Raw genomic sequence first — 20,221 nt, forward strand, 5'->3', positions numbered from 1 at the left:
GACGCCTCGTGAACACAGAACCAACCGACCAATCACATCCACTCCTCGCGCTCTTTCCAACGAGCACCACACCACTAAAGCCCGGATTAGAAAGCAGGACAGTACCTCACAACCAGTAACACTCCTCACCGAAGCACCATAGCCAAAAACGCGCTCAGCCTCCTTCAGAAGCTTCACATTCTCAACAAACAGCCTTTTAAGCAGCAGCGCAGCGTGACGCCGCGGCAGCTGCAACCTTTGTGTCTTTATACGAGTTGTGACCTGCTGAGCGCGATGGAAAAACCTTTGTGCTGTTCGAGCACACTGAAATCAGCCAGAGAGAAATCTAGCAACGTGTAGACGCGGACGGGCCTTGCTGACGCCATTGTTGTCGCCTGCGGGGCTCGATGTTAAATGTACCGAGGGGAACATTGTTTGTGTAGCTGACCCAACGCCCCCCCCCTCTCCCCTTTAGCCCTCATCCTGTTCATTATCCTCATGTGATTGTTTCCAGTTGAGCTTTGTCTTCTCCTCAACTGCTCCTGGAGGTTTCAGATGCATCTTGACTTTTAATTGACTTCTTCTCCTCCATGTGATCAGCGGCCGTCTTTAAATCTTCTTCAGGCTCCACTCAAGTTCAGGTTTCTTTGGCGTCTTTCTGAATTCTCTTTCACACTTTAGTCTTCTCTCGTTTTATTTCCTTTTGTTCTGTATTTCCTTGTTTTTTTTGTCCTGGCCCTAACTTCCCTCTGTTTCCCTTTAAGAAATCTTTCTCTGCAGATCCGTCTAAAAAAAAGCATTTTCAGTACCTTACCTACTTATTAGAAATCTGTTCTGTTTTCGCAGCTGTTTGTCTTTTTAGATTCTCTAATATCATCCAAGTTGTTTTTCCCTACCCAAGCCTACCACCACCACCTCCTCCTCCACAGCAGACATCTTTGTTGTTTTCTCTTACTGACCGGTCGCCGGCGTCCTTAGCGTCAGAGGAACCAGGTAACTTTGACATTGTCCTCGTCCGTCCTTCCTGTAGCAGCTAGCGAGAGGAGCTCACTCTTAATACCTGAGTCACCTAACAAACAAGCTGGCAGATCATCATCAGCAACGTCACAAACGCTCCCTTCTGCCTGCTTCAGCATGAAAAGAACCATTCATCCCAAAATGTTGTAATCCAAGTGACAAGTTTATTTTCACAAACACACATCAGAGAATAGAGGTACTACTAAGTTGTTTTTTCAGAGCAACAGAGCAAACTTTAAACTACAACTTTTACAGCACCGACAAACCAAAACACTTGCCTTAAATTCATCAAGAGTCCAAGTTCTCACTGTGAGGCTCTGAAATATATGGAGTGAACACTTTTAAAAGTGGAGTCCCGGTCGATGTTATCCACATCCATCACCTCAGCACACAACTTAGCAGTCCTCTACCTCCACTCCCTACCTCTGCACAAGGAACACAACAGAAAGCAGTCCTTACCAATTGACCCCACACATTTGTTAGGTTATGCCCCCGGCGTCCCTGCAGAGGCACATATATGATCCTCGCTGCAGTTTTTTCCTCTCACACTAGAAGCTTCAGCCAGGACGCAAAAACAAATCTGCTAAATAATAGGAGGCCATGAAGCGGCCGGGTGGGGCCTTTAAAAAGGAGGGTCCACTCAGCACTTCTGACTGCAAACGGCAACGGGTGATCCCAGGACACACAGCCAATCAGGGAGCAGACTGCACCTGTTGCCATGACGCCCGGCACTGTCCGGTATAAAAAGGGGTGTGTGTGTGTGTGTGTGTGTGTGTTAAATCCTGCTGATTTATTATTATTATTTTATTCCATTTATAGTTTTATGTGTTTTCTACTCAAATGCAGTATAAATCCAGCATTTCAGCAATACAACTAATCTCTGTCGGGAGTGAGCTAACAAATCCATAATGATGACATTCAAAATATGTTGAGCCTCATCATATTTATTTAATCAGAAGGTTTTTAATCAATATGTATATGGTCCATGTAATAGTCCATCATTAGCTTAGCATTTCTAACAAGTAGCATTTTCTCTTAATTTAGCTTGATAAAGTTTTGCAGTTGATCCCCATACTGACCGCAGAGTAGAAAACTCTTAAATGAATGGTTCTGCAATGAAGAATAATATTGTGATGCGGCATTATCAAATACTGTATACCCTGTACTTGTTTAAAGGAACAGTGTGTAACAATTAGGGGGATCTATTGGCATAAATGGAATATAATATTAATAAGTGTTTTCTTTTAGTGTATAATCACCTGATAATGAATGAATTTGAGACGTTTATATCTACATAGGGAGCGGGTCTTCTTCATGGAGTCCACCATGTTTCTACAGTAGCCCAGAACGGACAAACCAAACCCGAATGTTTTAAAAGTTTTCGACATACTATGACTTTATCCCATACTATGACTTTATACTATACTAAATTATGACTTTTCATGAAATCTTTCGACATACTATACTATGACTAGTATAGTATAGTATAGTATAGTACTAGTATAGCCATAGCGGCAAAGCCGCGGTCAAATGTTGCGATCGTCATTTCCGGTCAGTGCGCCGCAGAGTATTCGATTTGAGACGACCCTACCCCGTTGAAATTCACGCACTACTCAAGTTAGTACAGAGTGCAAACAGTGCACTACATTGAATAGTACTTCAGGAAGTACGTGGATTGGAACACACTGTAAGACTTTTTTTCAAAAAAAATAATTCTACATACTATACTATGACTTTTTTTGGACAAACTTTACTTTCTTCATGAAATTTTTCGACATAATATACTATGACTTTTTTTCATTTATTTCTTTGACATACTATACTATGACTTTTTTTATGAAATTTCTCAACATACTATACTATGACTTTTTAGCATTAAATTTTTCGACATCCTATATATTGACTTTTTTTATAAACTATACTATGACTTTTTCATAAAATGTTTTACATACTATACAATAACTTTTTTTCATAAACTTTTCGACATACTATGATTTTTTCATGAAATTTTTAGACATTCTATGCTTTGACTTTGTATAATGACATTTTTAGACATACTAAACTACTTTTTTTCATGAATTTTTCGACCTACTGTACTCTGACTTTTTTCATGTAATTTCTCAACATATCATACTATGACTTTATCATGGAATTTTTCGACATACTATACTATGACTTTGTTTCGTAACATTTTTCGACATGCTATACTATGACTTTGTCAAACTTTATTATAACTTTTTTTTTTAACATTGCTATGACAAATTTTTTTCAACATTCTATACTATGACTTTTTATCATGAAATTTTTCAACATACTATACTATGACTTTTCCATGAAAATCTTCGACAAAATATACTATGACTGTTTTTTCATAAAAAATGTCTACATAATATACTGTGACTTTTTGTCATGAAAATTTTCAACATACAACTTTTTTTTATTTTTTCGATATACTATTATTATTATTATTTCCTTGATGCTTTTTAAAAACAATAAAGTCAATTTATTAGAGGCTACACATTTTTCCACATAGGTTATTTTTGTAACTAACAGTGCTGTCTGTATTCCTTACCTTTATTGTCCTTGTCCCTGGATGTTATTTCAATTTCTGTGTTTTGTAAACCTAGAGCAGGAGTCAGCAACCTGCGGCTACAGAGCCACATGCGGCTCTTCAGCCCCTCTCCATTGGCTCCCTGTGGATTTAAAAAAAAAAAAAGTAATAATAAAAATTTGTGGAAATGAATAACTTTTTTTTTGTTTACATTTTCATTTTTATTTATAATTTTTGTAGGTCTATAATACGATGGTATGACTGAGTATTAGGGATACATTGAGGAAGAAAAAATAAATCTGAGATTTCGAGAATAAAGTCCTAATATGAGACTAAAGTCCTAATATTATGAGAATAAAGTCATAATATTATAAAGTAGTAATTTTACGTTATACGTTAAGTTGTGACTTTATTCTCGTAATATTACGACGTTTTTTCTTGTAAATTATGACTTTATTCTCATAATAGTACAACTTTTTTATAGTAGTTATGACTTTATTCTCTTAATATTACGACTATTTTTTCTCGTTAAGTTATGAATTTATTCTCGTAATATTACGACTTTTTTCTCGTAAAGTTATGACTTTATTCTGTAAATCTCAGATGTTTTTTCCCTCAATGTGCCCTAATACTCCGTAGTACATTTGCTCTTTGGCCCTCACTGCATTAGACTTATATACTATATACTTAGACTATAAACGGTGTTACCTTCATCACAATGCTCAAATGTTTTGCGGCTCCAGACAGATTTTTTATTTATTTTTTTGCCTAAAATGTCTCTTTTGACAGTAAAGGTTGCTGACCCCTGATCTAGAGAGATGCAGAAAAAGAACTGGAGTCAAATTCTTTGTATGTGCACATGTGTTTGGCAAATAAATCTGATTGTGATTCAGAAGACAGCTAATGCAGCAGGGAGGTCTGACCATGACAGAATGAGTCCTTGAAAAACAAACACAGCAGGTTTACCTTTACATGATGCTCTCAGATGGTGCAGCACAACTGGACTGATTGTAGATAGGTAGCGGTCAACAGAAAATAATCCTCTGTCCCAGAAACTGATCATCAGGAAGCCTTTCTTCTTCTTTTTCTTTGGATTTAGACTAAACCCTAAAATGTCATATTGCTGCCCATCAGGTAGCATCCTCAGGTGATTGTAATTACCACGAGGCATCTGTGACGTACCCATGTGACGTACACACACACCTCCACACAAGTACACGCCCACACTTAAAGTGATCATTGCTCTGAAATCACTGCAGAAATCTCAAAATGTCCAAAAACATTTGATACCAAATCAAAGCATGGCTTCTTCTATGGTGTTCCTCAAGGTTTTGGTGTCTTAATGTGGTATTTCGGAGAGATTATTCAGAATTGTTATCAATTCTCAAATGGTAAAACATGGTTAAATGTTGCACCAAATCTGTGTAACAAATGACTCACAAAGTGCTGCAACAACTTATGAGACATAATAGAGCATGGGAATGACCATCATATACTTCTATCATAATGTCCTATGTGACATGTACTGCTGATTATTTATTATTATTTATTAACCTCTTAAAGAGGTCAGAATGGTTACGGGGTTAATGTTTGTTGTGTGTCCTTAAAAGTTTTAGCTAAATTTTACATCTTTACATCACTTGGATGCTGTTAATTCTGAAACATTAAAAAGTCTTTTCTTCAATTATGTATATAAGTGATTTTATGGTTTTGTTTTCTTCTCTTGCGATCATTACATTGATGTTGATAAAGTCTGGAGTTGAAGATAAAACCTGCAGCTGGCTGTAATGTCTGTGTCTGCTCTGTAGAGAGCGCTGTGACTTCAGGATAACACAGAGATGCAGGAGATGCAGAGGAGGAGAGAGGAGGGAGGAGGAGGAGGAGGAGGAGGAGGAGGGAGGAGGAGGAAGAGGAGGAGGAGGAGAAGGCTGTGCAGGCATGTTTAGTGTCAGACTGAGAGGATTGCCCTGCTGTTTGTTCGCTGCTGCAGAGATCAACCTGGAGGAAGAGAGGAGGAGGAGGAGGGCTGGCACTGCAATGCAGAACATCAAATGAGGAGGAGGAAGGAGAGAGAGAGGGAGGGAGTGAGGAGGGAAGGCGGGGGGGAGAGAGGGAGGGAGGGAGGGAGGGAGCTGCCAGCTCTGCAGAGAGCAGCTTTCTTTCGAGGGGGAGATTCAGGGATTCCCTGGTGGTTTGGAAACGATCCAGAAGGAGAAACAGAGACACGAGTTCAGAAACACAAAGACCAGCAGATTTAAAACAGATAAGATGAACCTGAGTTAATTATTTAATTAATGTAAATCATGTAGAAAGGATTGATGATGTCCGCCCCTCTGTTCATTATAGATAGATAGATAGATAGATAGATCCCAAATTGGGAAATGATTGTGTTACAGCTTTACAGGAGCAGGTTATCCAGGCAGCGCACCGGAACAGTAAATAAAATGTACATATCAACACTAGAGAAATATATCTATAGAATATACAATATAAAGAATATTGGAATACACTATAAATATACCCGACTAATACAACTAACATAGAAAATATAAAATATAAACATAGAATAACCTATTATATATATATTAGCAAAGTGTACAAGTTACAATGTTTGTTTTAAAATAGAAAATAATTGAGGTAGTAGCGAATTGTTTTGATTTGAAAAGGGGTCCCTTGACCTCTGACCTCAAGCTATGTGAATGAAAAGGGGTTCTATGGGTACCCACGAGTCTCCCCTTTACAGACATGCCCACTTTATGATAATCACATACAGTTTTGGGCAAAAACATGCAGTTTTTTGCATGCAGTATGAATGTGTTATTGTCTCTTATTGTAAAATGGTGTATTTTAATATTTCTGCATACTAGGGTCCTTAAACAGTCTAAGAATTACATAAATTGGGTATCACTGTAAAGCTGAGACTCTTGTGGTTCCAATGAGTCCAACTGTATTCATGTGTGATGATGTTAGTCACCATAGGAGCCATTTCATTGTAGTGAGACCATTTAAATAAAGATTAGACCTCACTGTATAAAATGACCTTTGGTGACCTCTAATGCAGATTGACTTGATGTCTAAATGAGCAGTCAGAGTTCTTTTACAACAAATGAAACCGTAAGAACAGAAAAACAGCAAATGAAGATACAAAAAGTACAAAGTATGAAATAATTTATTGTTGACGTTTGATGTGTTTTTCTTAGAAATACTCTTTGTGCTGAGTGATACAGTTTTCATTCCTGACAATAAGTGAAGAACAGAAATAAGATTATACATCTGTGGTTACTACAAGTTTCCCCTCAAGCGTTTCCTCCGAGTTGTGAGCTTCCAGAACAGTGCATACGTGACATTGATAAAGACGGTTTGTTTTTTAACATCGAGGCGCTTTTCATGCACAGACTGCGGTCGTTACATAAATGTGACCGACAGCAAAGGAATTAAAGTTTACAGAGAACAAAACTTCCAAGTCCTCCGAGATATTTAAGTAGCAAGGCAAAGTGAGCTCGGTTTCAGTCTTTCTTTAAAATACAATTTCACGCAGAGACGACCAAAGTGCATCAGTGCCGATACCGGCGGTGCTCGTGGGACAACGTGAGACACACAAAGTACCACAAACAACAACCAGCCTCTCAGTACAAACAGCATACATGGCAATAATTGCATATTATGACGCTATATTATAATCACACCTACACAGGATACACAAGATATCAAAGTCAAGACAAAAGTACATCTTCTTCCTTCTCAGGTGATGACACAATGACAGGTTACATTTAAATAAAGCATCGGATTTGTAGACTTTCTTTTAGTTTATCATGTTTGCAGATGATACTCAACTTAAAGCTGCAGAACCTTTTATATTAAAAAACAAGATAGATTCCATATTATCAATCTGATTTGCCTAAAATTTGCATTTTAATGATGTCAGTAATAGTTCAGGGAGTAAACAGATTCCTGCTCAGTCAGCTTGAAGGTGAAGCTTAGAGACCCGGATAAACTCCAAATGAACATGGATGTCATTATTTATGCTACATTTGGGTGTTTGTTTGGGCAGGCGTGTTCACAAGGTCATACATTTGTATACACAGACACCCGCAGGCACACTGTAGGAAGATGACGAAATTTACGCCGCACGGAGTTTCGCAACTATGCGGCTGCAGTTCCTCTAACGTCCACTAGATGCATCTACAAGAAAACACTGAAGTGAATTGTAAAAAACCTCAACTTCTGTCAACAAATACAAAGACTTTTTTATGCAAATTCAGCTCTCGGGAGATAACTTCACTTCTTCTGGTGTCAGAATGAATGTGTCATGAAGGAAATATTAAGATTTAAGTATGTTTGTGGGGATGTTTTTACCTTGATTGACAGGTGTCTCAGTCTATCACACTGCTGCTCATCAGGTCTCAGCTCGACTCTTTTTGACCGTAATCAGGACTTTTAGTCTCCGGTAGCTGACAAAGACGGTGAAGAGTAATAAACCCAAACTCCAGGTTTTCACGTTTCCTCAGAAACCTGTGAGAGACCCCAGAGACAACTACAGAAACGTTTACACCAAGGCCATATAGGCCCAGGAGGAGCAGGAGGGAACGATGTAAATGTGGAGGTCATCAGCACTGACGTTCGTTATTGTAGATTCACTCTTAAACATGTTTGGAGACGCTCAGTCAACCTGGAAGCTCATCATAATCTCTTTTGTGGAGCAGTTTATACTCAAGAGGAGAAACTTTATATATAGAGGTGAATGAAGCGACACAGCCAGAAATAATAGCTTCCTCCATTTTTGACCAAAGTTAATTGATTTTGGTCCAAAATATTACCGTTATAAATTCTGATGTGACCGGACCTTCAGATTACACGTCATCGAGATAACTGATGAGACGTGTTGGATGTAACCCGACCAGCTGACTAGATGAGGGAGAGACGAGTGAAATCAGTTGTATTTCAAAGAGAAAACGTTGCATATAAAATTGTTAAGGTTTCCTGCGCTGGAAGTTTGATGGAGGCACAGATGAAGACACTAAAGCTAAAGGAAGAACTGGAGAGCCATGCAGACAAAACAGACGGATTTAGGCCCGGTCTACATGTAGACAGATATTTTTAAAAACGGATATTTTCTCCTCTGTTTTAGCCGGTAGTCCGCCGTCTTTGTTGTTGTTTCTGGTGCATGCTCATTACACAAAGTTTTAAAAAATCTCTACCTTAGAAGGCATTTTCAAAAATATCCGTTTTTGTGACCCAAAACTCAGTTTGCGTGTGACGAGAGGACAGAACGTAGAGGAAAACATGTTTTTAAAAATATTTGCATACGTGTGGACGGCCTTAGCTGAGCCAATCACGGCTCTCCTGGGAGTCTTTTGGCTGTCGTGATCTCCAGCTAAACAGGACATTCGTCTATCTCGTCTGCTCCGTTACAGTTTGCTCGAGCACAATCTGCCAGCGAGCGGCAACAAACGTGTGGTTGTCAGTACATTTGACAGTAAACAAATAACAACAAATGGATCAACAATCGCTGCTGTCGCTGTTCTGTAGATCTGTACAGAGGTGAAAACATGCCAACCTCGTCATGTTAGCACTGCAGGTAGTTTGGCTGCTACAAGTCGTCGCTGACTGGCCGCTGATATGGCCTAGGCTTTCAGCAGCGTGGTAACAGTGTTGGCTCACAGCGGAGACCGCTGGAGCAGCGAGCTTCTCCTGGCCAGGAGGAGGAGCCGGGCGCCGGGCTCTCCACCTCCCGAAGCCCCGACTACCAGGAAGCCGGATCTGGGTCTGTCCGTGGCGGGTTGGTTGCTGCCGGAGGCCCCGCTGAAGTGAGCTGAAGGAGTTTCTCGTGACCCTGCATGATTTCGTCTGTTTACAACATTAATACAACGGTCTTCTCTCTCCCGCGAAGGGCATCCGATCTCTTCAGAGTTGTTTTCCCCCCCGAGTCGCTCAGATTACAACGAGAACGTAACGTCATATTTACAAAAGACGGATCCTTTCCAGCCATAACCCATCAAAACAAGAGGAAGGAAGTAGTTAAGTGGTAAAGCCCGCCTCTTGCTTCATTTGATTGGTTGCCTGAACCAAGTGTGACATTGACGAGTGGTATGACTGCGCCCGGTGTTTAAAAACTCTAGAAAAGCGTGACGCGCAGCGCAAGAAAAGAGTGCACAGCAGGCGCGCCGTAGCATAAGAAAAAACAATGGTTTTGTGGGCGACGCGTTACTAGCATCGCATCTCTATCTGATCGAGGCCTTTGATGTGAAGATGTTTTCTTCACAAAGACGAAAAGGAAAAACCAATGAAGTGGTTTTAGTCACCAATGGAGAACTAGAAATGACTGTGTATAAGGTTTTATCTCCATCTGGTATGAACATCTGATCGCTGTCAGATCTCAGCAAGTGTAAATAACATCTGTGCAATTTGGACACATTCTTAAGAAACACCTCCCTGCTATCTCAAGCTGCCGGTCAAAATAAAAGCTACATATAAGTCCTTTCTCAGCAAAGGAAAGAATAAGTAGAGCCCATGCAGCGGCACAGTTTCAGGAGAGTCTCCAAGGACATCTATGACATAAAAGATGAGGGTCACGTGACTGATGAGGGCCAATTTAGCTCCGTCACTGACTGTTTATGTTCAGTCGCGGCCGATCGATTAGTCTGTACAGTGCGAGTATAAAAGGATTTGGCCGTGAAGAAATGCTGATAAAAACAGAGTGAGTTAACACAATGTACAAGATTAATAAAAACACAGTGTCTGCTCAGCAGTGGTTCCTCGAGAGTGCTTCTCTTCACCTGAGACGCACCATATTTACCGACAGGTCTGTATGATATTTGTTGTAATTTTGCTCGAGCAACATACCGTATAATCTTAAAATCTTAATCCATTTACCATTTATAATCTTAAAAGAAACATCTCTTAAAAGCACCTGAATTAAAGAGTATATATACAATGAGTTATTCCACTTGAATTCAGATGCATTTAAGCAGCCGCAGATATCAGAATTATTACCGTCTAAGATGTGTGAACGCTTACGCTGGAGAAATCAGATTACTTTTGTGTTTGAATTTGGATGTGTTAACCCCGTGGGCTCCATTCAGAGATGAGTCAACATGGAAACGTGCATACACTGATTTTTTTGTTTTATATAAAAACTAAATATCAAGACTAATGCCCAGCTCTGTGCAGGAATTAAACATCAGACACATTTAGGGCCTCATTGTGAATGTGCTGCATCAAATCTTTCACATTCATTCTAGATATAAAAACACTGCCGATCCCAAACAGTGAAATCTGTACACACAGTGTTTATAGTCTGCATGAAGGTGGGGACATTCTGCCGCCGTTTTTGTAACAAACCCCACCGAACCGAATCACCGAGCCAAACCGTTCATCAGCTGAAAGTCTGATCCACAATGTCCGAGTTCAGCAGCTTTCTGCTTCCACTGAATGTCCGTCTTTTGATTGACGCAATTAACAACCAATCACAGAGCGTTGCTTTGATATTATGTCATGCAGCGGTCAATTCTCAAACAGCGCCATCAGAAAAACCAACCTACGATACGTGGAAGTAGTGACATCATGGACGCCGTCTTGAATCACAGATAGATGTCTCTCATTGATTCTCCTCGAATGCACCTCTGTCATTTTGAATTGTGTAAACCTTCTTTTGAGTGAAGTGTGCAGACAGCCAATGAGAGCGGACCCTTCAGTATCTGGAGGTTCTGAACAGCTAACCAGACTTTGTGGACCAGATCTCATGAGATGGGTCAAAACCACCACATGAACATATAGAACGCGATTATCTTCATCACAGTGCTAAAGTCCTGTTTAAAACAGCAACGTTAAAGCCATCTCTTATTATTGCCAAAATCATATGAAGGTCTAAACCCTCCTGAGGACCAAAGGTGCCATCATGACTGTCATGACTCTTTCTATAGTCTCTTATCAAAATAAAAATCTGCTTTATTTCAGTTTGACGTCAATTCAGTAGGTAACGTCTCGCCAAGCGATCCTACGAACGTAACAAAGTGCTTTTGTGTGATATCATCGTCAACCACCATCAGCACAGCTTCACACTGCAGTCAGAAGCTCTTGTCTGACATCTGGAGCGTGAACAGGTTGAGTTTGATTCCCGCGGACCGACTCCATGTCCAGTTTAGGAGATGCTGTCCTTATCGGAGTCTGGGGAAGGAGGCCGCGAGATCTCGAAGAAGGAACCAGACGACTTCCTGGATTTGAGAAGTCGCAGCATCTCAGCCAGCTGAGTCTCCAGCGTTGCCATGCGACCGTTCAGAGATCTGATGTCTCCTCTCAATTCCTGTTTCAGCTCGAGGAAAGAGGCTTGCATGCTCTGCTCCGGTATCGGACAGAAGACCTTCTTCTCGTCAGACTGGACTGGGCTTTGCTCCTGCGGCGTTCTGGCGTTGCTGACATTGTCCAAACGGAGGTCGCTCTTTGTGATGCCACTGTCACAGGAGTCTGTTTTCTTGAGGGGCATCTCGTCCTGAGACTTAGTTCTATCGGGCAGCGTCTCCATGGATTCAGCCTTAGAGACGCTGCTCCACGACTCGGCCTTCACGACCGACTCCTTGAATCGTCCCCAGCCTTTAGCTTTGGGCGGCTCTGCGGATTTGCAGCCGATCAGGTTTACGTTTTGGGTGGCGGGAGCGTGGAGCATGACTCGGCTGGAGGTCTTTGATGAAGAGGTTGCGGTGGATGTTGAGGAGGTGGTGGGTGTGGCTAGGCTCTCTGTCACCAGGACTATACTGGTGGAGGCCAGGACCACTGGACCTTTGGGCGGCTCCAGGGGAACGACGCCTTTCTCCACATCAACGGCGCTTTCATTGGCCCGCTCGCTGGCGATCCGTGCCTCCCTCTGCTGCCGGAAACGCTGGAAGAGCCGTCGGACCGGATGATCCGGAGGAAGGTTCAGAGGAGCCTCATTCTTCCTCCTCAACATCTCCTCCTCCTCACGTTTCACGTCACTGATCTTCCGGAAGACGATCTGTAAAAAGACATGAAACCAGAGAAACAATCAGAACGGTTTCACTTTGTCAAACAAATATCTGCACTTCATACCCCTAACCTCCAACCAAAACATACAAGACTCTGGCTACAGGATTTGTGTTGGACATTGGACTTCTGTGACCATTGACTTGTTGTCCTGTCAGCTTACTTGCCAACCTAAAGTTGAAGTCTAGCTAGCTTGGAGAGCTATCGTGATTGACTAGCGCAAGCATGTTCCTGGCTGGCTGGCATGTTAGCAGTTAGCTCGACAGCTATCCCCTCGAGAGGTCACTACACCACCACCTCTAATTTGTCACATTATATAAAAACACACAGTTGACATAACAGGATTTGTACCAGTAGAAATGTTAACTGAAAGGTTTCATGTTTCCTTTTGTGACGCAGAGAGATCCGAACCAGATCTGAACTAGAAGCTCCCATCAATTAAAACTGCATGATCAACAAATCAAATGGAGCACTCACATCTGGAAGTGTGTGGATTGAGCATTTACTGCTTCTGCTGTTAAAACAAGTCATTTATTATTAAAGAAACATCTCTGTGCTGTACAGTGCTCTTAGACCTGATCAGAAGAAAAAGAAAATCCCTTTTTTATGATGCTTTGATCAAAATGTCGGTGTAGAAAAAACTACGAATAGTTTGAGATTAAAGAAGCGGAGGCCACTTCTGATGCATAAAGTGTAACCTTTCCTAAATTAAAGATTCTCTCCAGTAAACAAATATGCCCTTAAATATACTTTGAAGTGTTTGCTGTAAAAGAAAACAATATTTCGTGTTGTGATGTATTGCATTAGGATTCACAACAGCCAGATTCTTTGTTCTCTGTTGACTTCACTCAATCTAAAAGTCGTAATTAAAACTTTCTTAACTCAGGAGCGTCCTGGTGGTCCAGAGGTTAAAGTACTAACAATGAATGGCAACGTCACCAATTCACATCAAACCTAGGACCTTTAAAGAGACAGTGTGTGGGATTTGGTGACATCTAGTGGTGTGGTTGCAGATTGCAACCAACTGAGTACTCCTCCGCTCAGTGAGTTACTGAGTGTAAAACCGTGGTAACGCCATTTACCTCACTCAGAGGCCATCCTAACCATGATAACACTACTTTAGGAGCAACGGAAGTCAAATGGCGGCTGGCGGTACCACGGTTTTGCACTCACGTTAACGTAGTTTCACAAGCATGTCTGAGAACTACGGTGGCCTTCAGATAAACTAAAAAAGTGAAAGGCTCTCTCTAGAGCCAGAGTTTGGTTTGTCCCTTCTGGGCTACTGTAGAAACATGTCGGCGCAACAGGGCGGACTCCATGAAGAGGAGCCGCTCCCTATGTAGATATGAAGCCTCTGAAATGTTACGCACTGGTCCTTTAAAGTCCTTCCAGGTGTGAAGATAATATTGGAGCTGGCCTGGCTGTAAATCGCCTCGTGTTCAGATAAATGACTTTAACGTACATTAACAGTGTCTGAGGACTGTCAGCTACATGTAACCTCCTGACCTCTGCTAACTCTGATCATTAAGTCTGACTGTGACTTTTATTCTGCAGCAACAGCGAGAGGACGCAGCAGCGGCGACGAGGCTTTCCCCCTCAGCGATGTCATCAGTATGTTGAACCCTGAGCCAATCAGGGTGCTCCTGACCTGCTGAAATTGGATCGTGTGGACGAAGCAGCAGCAGCAGCTGGGCGGTTCTAGCAGCGATCTCTCATGCGTGATGAGAACAGAGGAACGCAGAACGTGAGAGAACTGCTAATGTTCAACAACTGCTGCGCTGTTTCTTCTGATACAAACACAATACATCAGGCTGCAGCTCCAACACTCAGCACACTGCAGACTGAGACTCTCTGTGCTGCACTCAAGTGTAAACACACAAACTCTACAGTCTTAAAGCTACAGTTGGTATCATTAATAAACAATAACGTTTGTCATGTTTGCTCAAACTGTCACTATATCCTGACAGTAATACATGAGACAGATAATCTGTGAATAAATCATGTTCCTCTGCCTCCTCCTGTTCAAGATTCCACCGATCCCGAAGAAAAACAACCAATCAGAGCAGAGGAGTCTCTAACGCAGCGGTCAATCACTGCTCATCAAACTCATGAACTCCAATCAAACGGACAAAGTAAGCAACGATGATCAAAGATACCATGTCATGCTAGCTTGTCGAGAAGGAGGCTAAATATGCTCCAAATTTACCCTAAATTGTGGTGGGGAGAAACTGGCATGGCCATTTTCAAAGGGGTCCCTTGACCTCTGACCTCAAGATATGTGAGTGAAAATGAATCGTGATTAAATATATTAATCGATTGACAGCCCTACTTTATATAAAATATCTTGGCCTAATAATTTGGCCCATTTAAACCTTGTATAAAAGCTTAAACCCAATTAGTCTGAGGATTAATTTTCATTCTAAGAAGCAGTTTCGTGTCTGAACATTCATTTAGTTAATCTGATTTCTTCAGCCTTCAGGATGAAAATATTCAGCCAGTGTGGAGAAATAAATCCAATCGTTTCTCAGTGCAGTTTTCGGTCTTCCCTTTCAAACAAGCTTTGTCTCGCGGAGATCAACACTTGTGTGTTTACGCTGGAGACCAGAGAGAAAGTCTCTCTGTTCAGCTCTCAGTAGTTTTAGAGCGTCTAACTGAATCTCTGTAGAATATCAACATCAGATTTCATCACAATCTCTTCAATAGTTGTTGAGATATTTTGTGTTGGACTGACGTCTCCATCTTTCACAGCCTGAAACTATTGATGTTCCACAAACAGAAAATGTTACACAAAACTTTTTTTTATCCTGAGGGAATGTTCTTTATTTTCTTGATACTACAGCAGTGAAACTTTCTAGAAGATTCCTAAAGACAGAAGTGCAATTATGTCACCGCATTAGCTGAGTGTTTCTCTTGAGGCTGAGACTAAAAACGTCTTGATTTAAATGTTATCAGGTCAGTCGTTGTCCGAGTGTGTTGTGATGCAGCTCTCAGCTGTAGTCGGAGGGTTTGGAGGTGAGAGCTGCCCGGGCAGGTCGTTTCTCTTCACCAGCGTCATTATTGCACAGCTAAGCAGAATAGGACACGATGGCTTTCACATCGATTTACAGTAGAGAGAGAGAGAGAGAGAGAGAGAGAGAGAGAGAGAGAGAGAGAGAGAGAGAGAGAGAGAGAGAGAGAGAGAGAGAGAGAGAGAGAGAGAGAGAGAGAGAACGTATTTGATATCCCGTCTTAATTCAAGGCTCTCCTTGTTTGTTTTCATCTGATTTCATCTGGACAAAAAGTCTCTTTGTATAAAAATATCTTAGTTTCCTGTCTGAAGATTCATTTCGTCTCAATCTGATTTCTGCAGCCATCAGGAGGAAAATATTCAGCCAGTGTGGAGAAATAAATCAACTCAGAGCAGTTTTCAACTGCAGGATCACTGTGAAGGATGTAGTTTGTGGTGCTGTTGAACTGTTCTGTGTTATACTGACAGGTGTTAGTTTTAAGGCCCTGACACGCCAAGCTGGCGGTCGGCCGTCGGACAGTTTGGGGCCGTTGGTCTGTCGGTCTAGTTTCTTCGGTGTGTCAATGTAGTCAGCCCGTGTTGGGAGCTTTTTCGGTGATTCAGCATGTTGAATCGGCGGCAGCGCCCGAAGGTGGGAGAATTCACTCTGATTGGCGGTTACATTAAACAAACTTCATTCCAAGTCAATGCTATTAATATAATAATATACAATATAATGATGGCGTGAGATTGGCCGGAGAATCGGAGCAGCAAAGGCGGTATTGCATTCGCTTTACTGCACCGTTGTGACGAAAAGAGAGCTGAGCCGGAAGGCAAAGCTCTCAATCTACCGGTCAATGTTTGTTCCTACTCTTACCTATGGTCATGAGGGCTGGGTCATGACCCAAAGAACTAGATCGCGGGTACAAGCGGCCGAAATGGGTTTCCTCAGGAGGATGTCTGGCGTCTCCCTTAGAGATAGGGTGAGAAGCTCAGACATCCGTGAGGGACTCGGAGTAGAGCCGCTGCTCCTTTGCGTTGAAAGGAGCCAGCTAAGGTGGTTCGGGCATCTGGTAAGGATGCCCCCTGGGCGCCTCCATAGGGAGGTGTTCCAGGCACGACCAGCTGGGAGGAGGCCACGCGGAACACCCAGGACTAGATGGAGAGATTATATCTCTACTCTGGCCTGGGAACGTCTCGGGATCCCCCAGTCAGAGCTGGTTAATGTGGTCCGGGAAAGGGAAGTTTGGGGTCCCCTGCTGGAGCTGTTGCCCCCACAACCCGATCCCGGATTAACGGTTAAAGATGAGATGAGATGATGTAAATATATCTAATGTAAATATATGTAGGCTTAATATAAATAATATAATAATATAATTGATTATTAGGGCTGTCAATTGATTAAAATATTTAATCACAATTAATTGCATGACTGTCCATAGTTAATCACGATTAATCCAAAATGAATCGCACATTTTTTATCCGTTCAAAATGTACCTTAAAGGGAGATTTGTCAAGTATTTAATACTGAATAGAAGAAGAAGTTAAGTGTGTTATTAAAGCAGATGTGAGAGTGTGTTGACCTCTCAGCTGTGACCAGGTGTTTTCACTTCCTTCAAAAACTAGAGATAGTTTTAGTCTATGTGGGTTCAAAGCAGATGTTAGTTTCAAATGTATCTAAATTTAACTCATATATAAAGATTACTACTCTGTTTTTCTGTGACACTCAATATTTTCTCTGAGTTTGACTGAGAATGTGACGGGACAGAGTGAGTGCAGACGGATGTCAGGCGTCTGGTGAAAACAGGAAGTGAATCTATGTAAGTCTGGACATCTGTTGTCTGAGTTAATCACTGGATGGATCACTGATGAAATCTGTATATCAGAGCATTGATTGTTGTTGTTTCGATCAATAGAAGGTCTTATTTAATTGACCTTTCAGGGCTCAAAGACACGTTAATGTCTGCTGATAATGACAGAGAAGAAGAAGAAGACGAGCAGCAGGATGTAAAAGACACCACAACATCTGCTGCTGGTGTTTATTTAGTTGCTTTACTAAACTTTTACTTAAACTTTTATCAGGTCCAACACCTTTCTGACTTTAGCCCAGTGGTGGAAGAAGTATTCAGATATTTTACTCCAGTAAAAGTACTAATACAACAGTTTAAAAATACACAAGTAAAAGTCCTGCATTTACAAATTACAAAAGTATAAGCATCAAAATATACTGATAGTACCAAAAAGCAAAAGTACTCATTATGCAGAAATGATCCATTTCAGAATAATACATATTATATTATTGGATTATAATTATTGATCAATATATTTTATTTCATAATATGTTTTATTTTACTTTATATTTTATATGTTATATTTTATCTAGGGCTGTCAATCAATTAAAATAGTTAATCGCGATTAATCAGGTACGATTAATACATACAATACAATTGTTGTTTCTGACTGTTTTGGCCACCCTCCTGTTGTTGTGAGAGGATGTGTCCTGGCAACAATAATGTTTCTGTTTCTTTGTTGTTCCAGGCTAAATATTCTCCGTATGAACTGAAATGTATTGATAGTATATTTTTGCTCGTAGAAATGTACATTCATGTACTGCATGTCTACTGTACAGTACCCTCACACCAGGGAAAAACAGGGCTCCGCAAAAGCCACGATATAGTTCAAACACTGTTTTTAACATCAGAGATCGATTCACTGTGAGCATCTGTCTAGACTGCAGTAAAGAAGGACACAACATGTCCTTCACCTAAAACAGGACGGAGGAAATCTTTAATTTATTAAACAGTCATAAAGGTTATTTGTGTTTAAAGTCTCTGGTCACATATTTCTCTTCAGCCTAGCTGAGCTGAACTCAAGGATCAAAGTGAGCAGAGTGTGTTTGCGTCAGTTGAGGTGTGAACACAGCCGTCTGTCATCATCCACCTCCACACTGTTGGCTTAGCCGACATCACACCTGCTCTGTGGAGGACGACGAGCTGAGAACAAAGCAGCTTATGTAAAGTCTTCAGTGTAAAAATCTGCCGACAAAAGAGCTGCTCCAGCACCGAGCTGCAAGACGGCCACGTGACTCAACGCACATGTTCATGTTCGCCCACGCTGTTTTTGTCCCTTTGGTCTTTTTTTGTGTTTTATTCAGTCAGTTTAAAGTCTCTGACAAACAAAGAGTCCTCAACAACAAACACAGGAGCTGCTGCTGATTTCTGCAGGACTCTCTGATTGCCAGAGTATATGTATACATTAACGTTGTAAAGTGTATAATGTCCTGCCACAAAGCTTGATTGCGTCCAGTCAGATGTCTGACAGGACTAATCTACATATGTCTGAGTGTTTTTTAATGCTTTTAGGTTGAATAGATGTTATTTTGTATGAAGGGTTTGTTTTGCACCTGGAGAACAAACGCTGTACAACGGTTCAACCAGAATAACGATTGAAAGGGCAGAAAGGGACATATGCTATGTTCACATTGCAAGACTAAATGCTCAGTTTTTTTTGCCCAGATCCGATCTTTCTGCCTAGTCTGTTCAGATTCATGTTCCCCCTTACACTCCTTGATACTCCTAAGTCATAATAACATATGACTATGTATGACTCCTAAAGAAAGACTTCATTTCGGCTGATATTTAACTTTAACAGCTCTTCTGTGAACTAAGTTAAATAAATTATAGTAACATGCGTGACGTTACTGTTTGACATCCCAAAACACCACCAGTCCACACGTCCAATTTTCATGCCGTGAATTTAGCAGAGGAACTGAGTGAATTGCAAAAAAGTCTGTTTGTTAAGTTAATTTACATTTTAAATGACTGACGAGGCAAAAAAAGTTTTCAACTATTTCCTACTGTCAGAGGAAAAACAAAGATAACATATTGTTATACATGTAATTAACGGAGCTGAGCTTACCGGTAAAGATCTACTTCTTCTAAAAGATCATTTATGATTTCTTACGTCTCATAAACAGACACTAACTAAAAGGTTTTAACATAATTCAGTATCAATTTCAACTCCACGTAAAGTGAATAAACGTGATGTTTCCAGATAAAACGCTTCTGCTTTAATGACGCAGTTTATACATTTTTGTAACTGCTGATATATTGAATCGGAGTTCTTCTGAGGGAAACATGACGCTGAATTTAGAAGAACTTAGTAATATAGAAAAAGTATTTCTTGTCAGGTAACAAACATTATTAGTGGCTGATTGACGCATTTCACTGTGGAGAGAAAAGTTCTTCTTCTTCTGTAGCTTCAACGCTCCAACACTGTATTATGAATGAGCTGCACAGTGAAGTATAACTTGGAAAAACACACATGAATTCCGATATGACCGTTCTCATAGCGGTCACATGGCATCGGATTTAGGACCACATATGAAACTGGCCTAGATCTGATTGGAAAAAAAACGGATTTCTGTGTTCACACTACTCTACTCACTACATTTGCTTGCAGTGTGAACGTAGCCAAAGATCCCTCCGAGCAACAGTTCAATAAGAATAGAAGAAATCAGCAGTCGTTGGTAAAAGAAACTGGAAGCTGAGCATCAAAATGTGTGCAGATTTAAACAGGAACATCTTCCTGTTTCAGTGTCAAGGTCCCAATAATGCAGCCGATAACAAGCTGGAATTAACAGCTGCAACGTGTTGCTTTAGCAAAGCTCTTCTTCAAACGTCACAATAGAA

General features: G+C 41.0%; 1 protein-coding gene across 1 annotated transcript in view; it reads right to left on the reverse strand.

The window, feature by feature from the left end:
* Positions 1-6,700: 6,700 nt before the first annotated feature.
* The window catches only part of kcnh1b (potassium voltage-gated channel, subfamily H (eag-related), member 1b), a 54,615-nt gene continuing 41,094 nt past the window's right edge, over positions 6,701-20,221 (reverse strand). Inside the window, exon 11 of the mRNA XM_074629787.1 lies at positions 6,701-12,536. Coding sequence (XP_074485888.1) covers positions 11,688-12,536 — 849 coding nt within the window. The 3' untranslated portion in view covers positions 6,701-11,687. The remainder of the gene's footprint in view (positions 12,537-20,221) is intronic.

The sequence above is a fragment of the Sebastes fasciatus genome, chromosome 3 (genome assembly GCF_043250625.1).
Source record: "Sebastes fasciatus isolate fSebFas1 chromosome 3, fSebFas1.pri, whole genome shotgun sequence".
NCBI lineage: Eukaryota > Metazoa > Chordata > Actinopteri > Perciformes > Sebastidae > Sebastes > Sebastes fasciatus.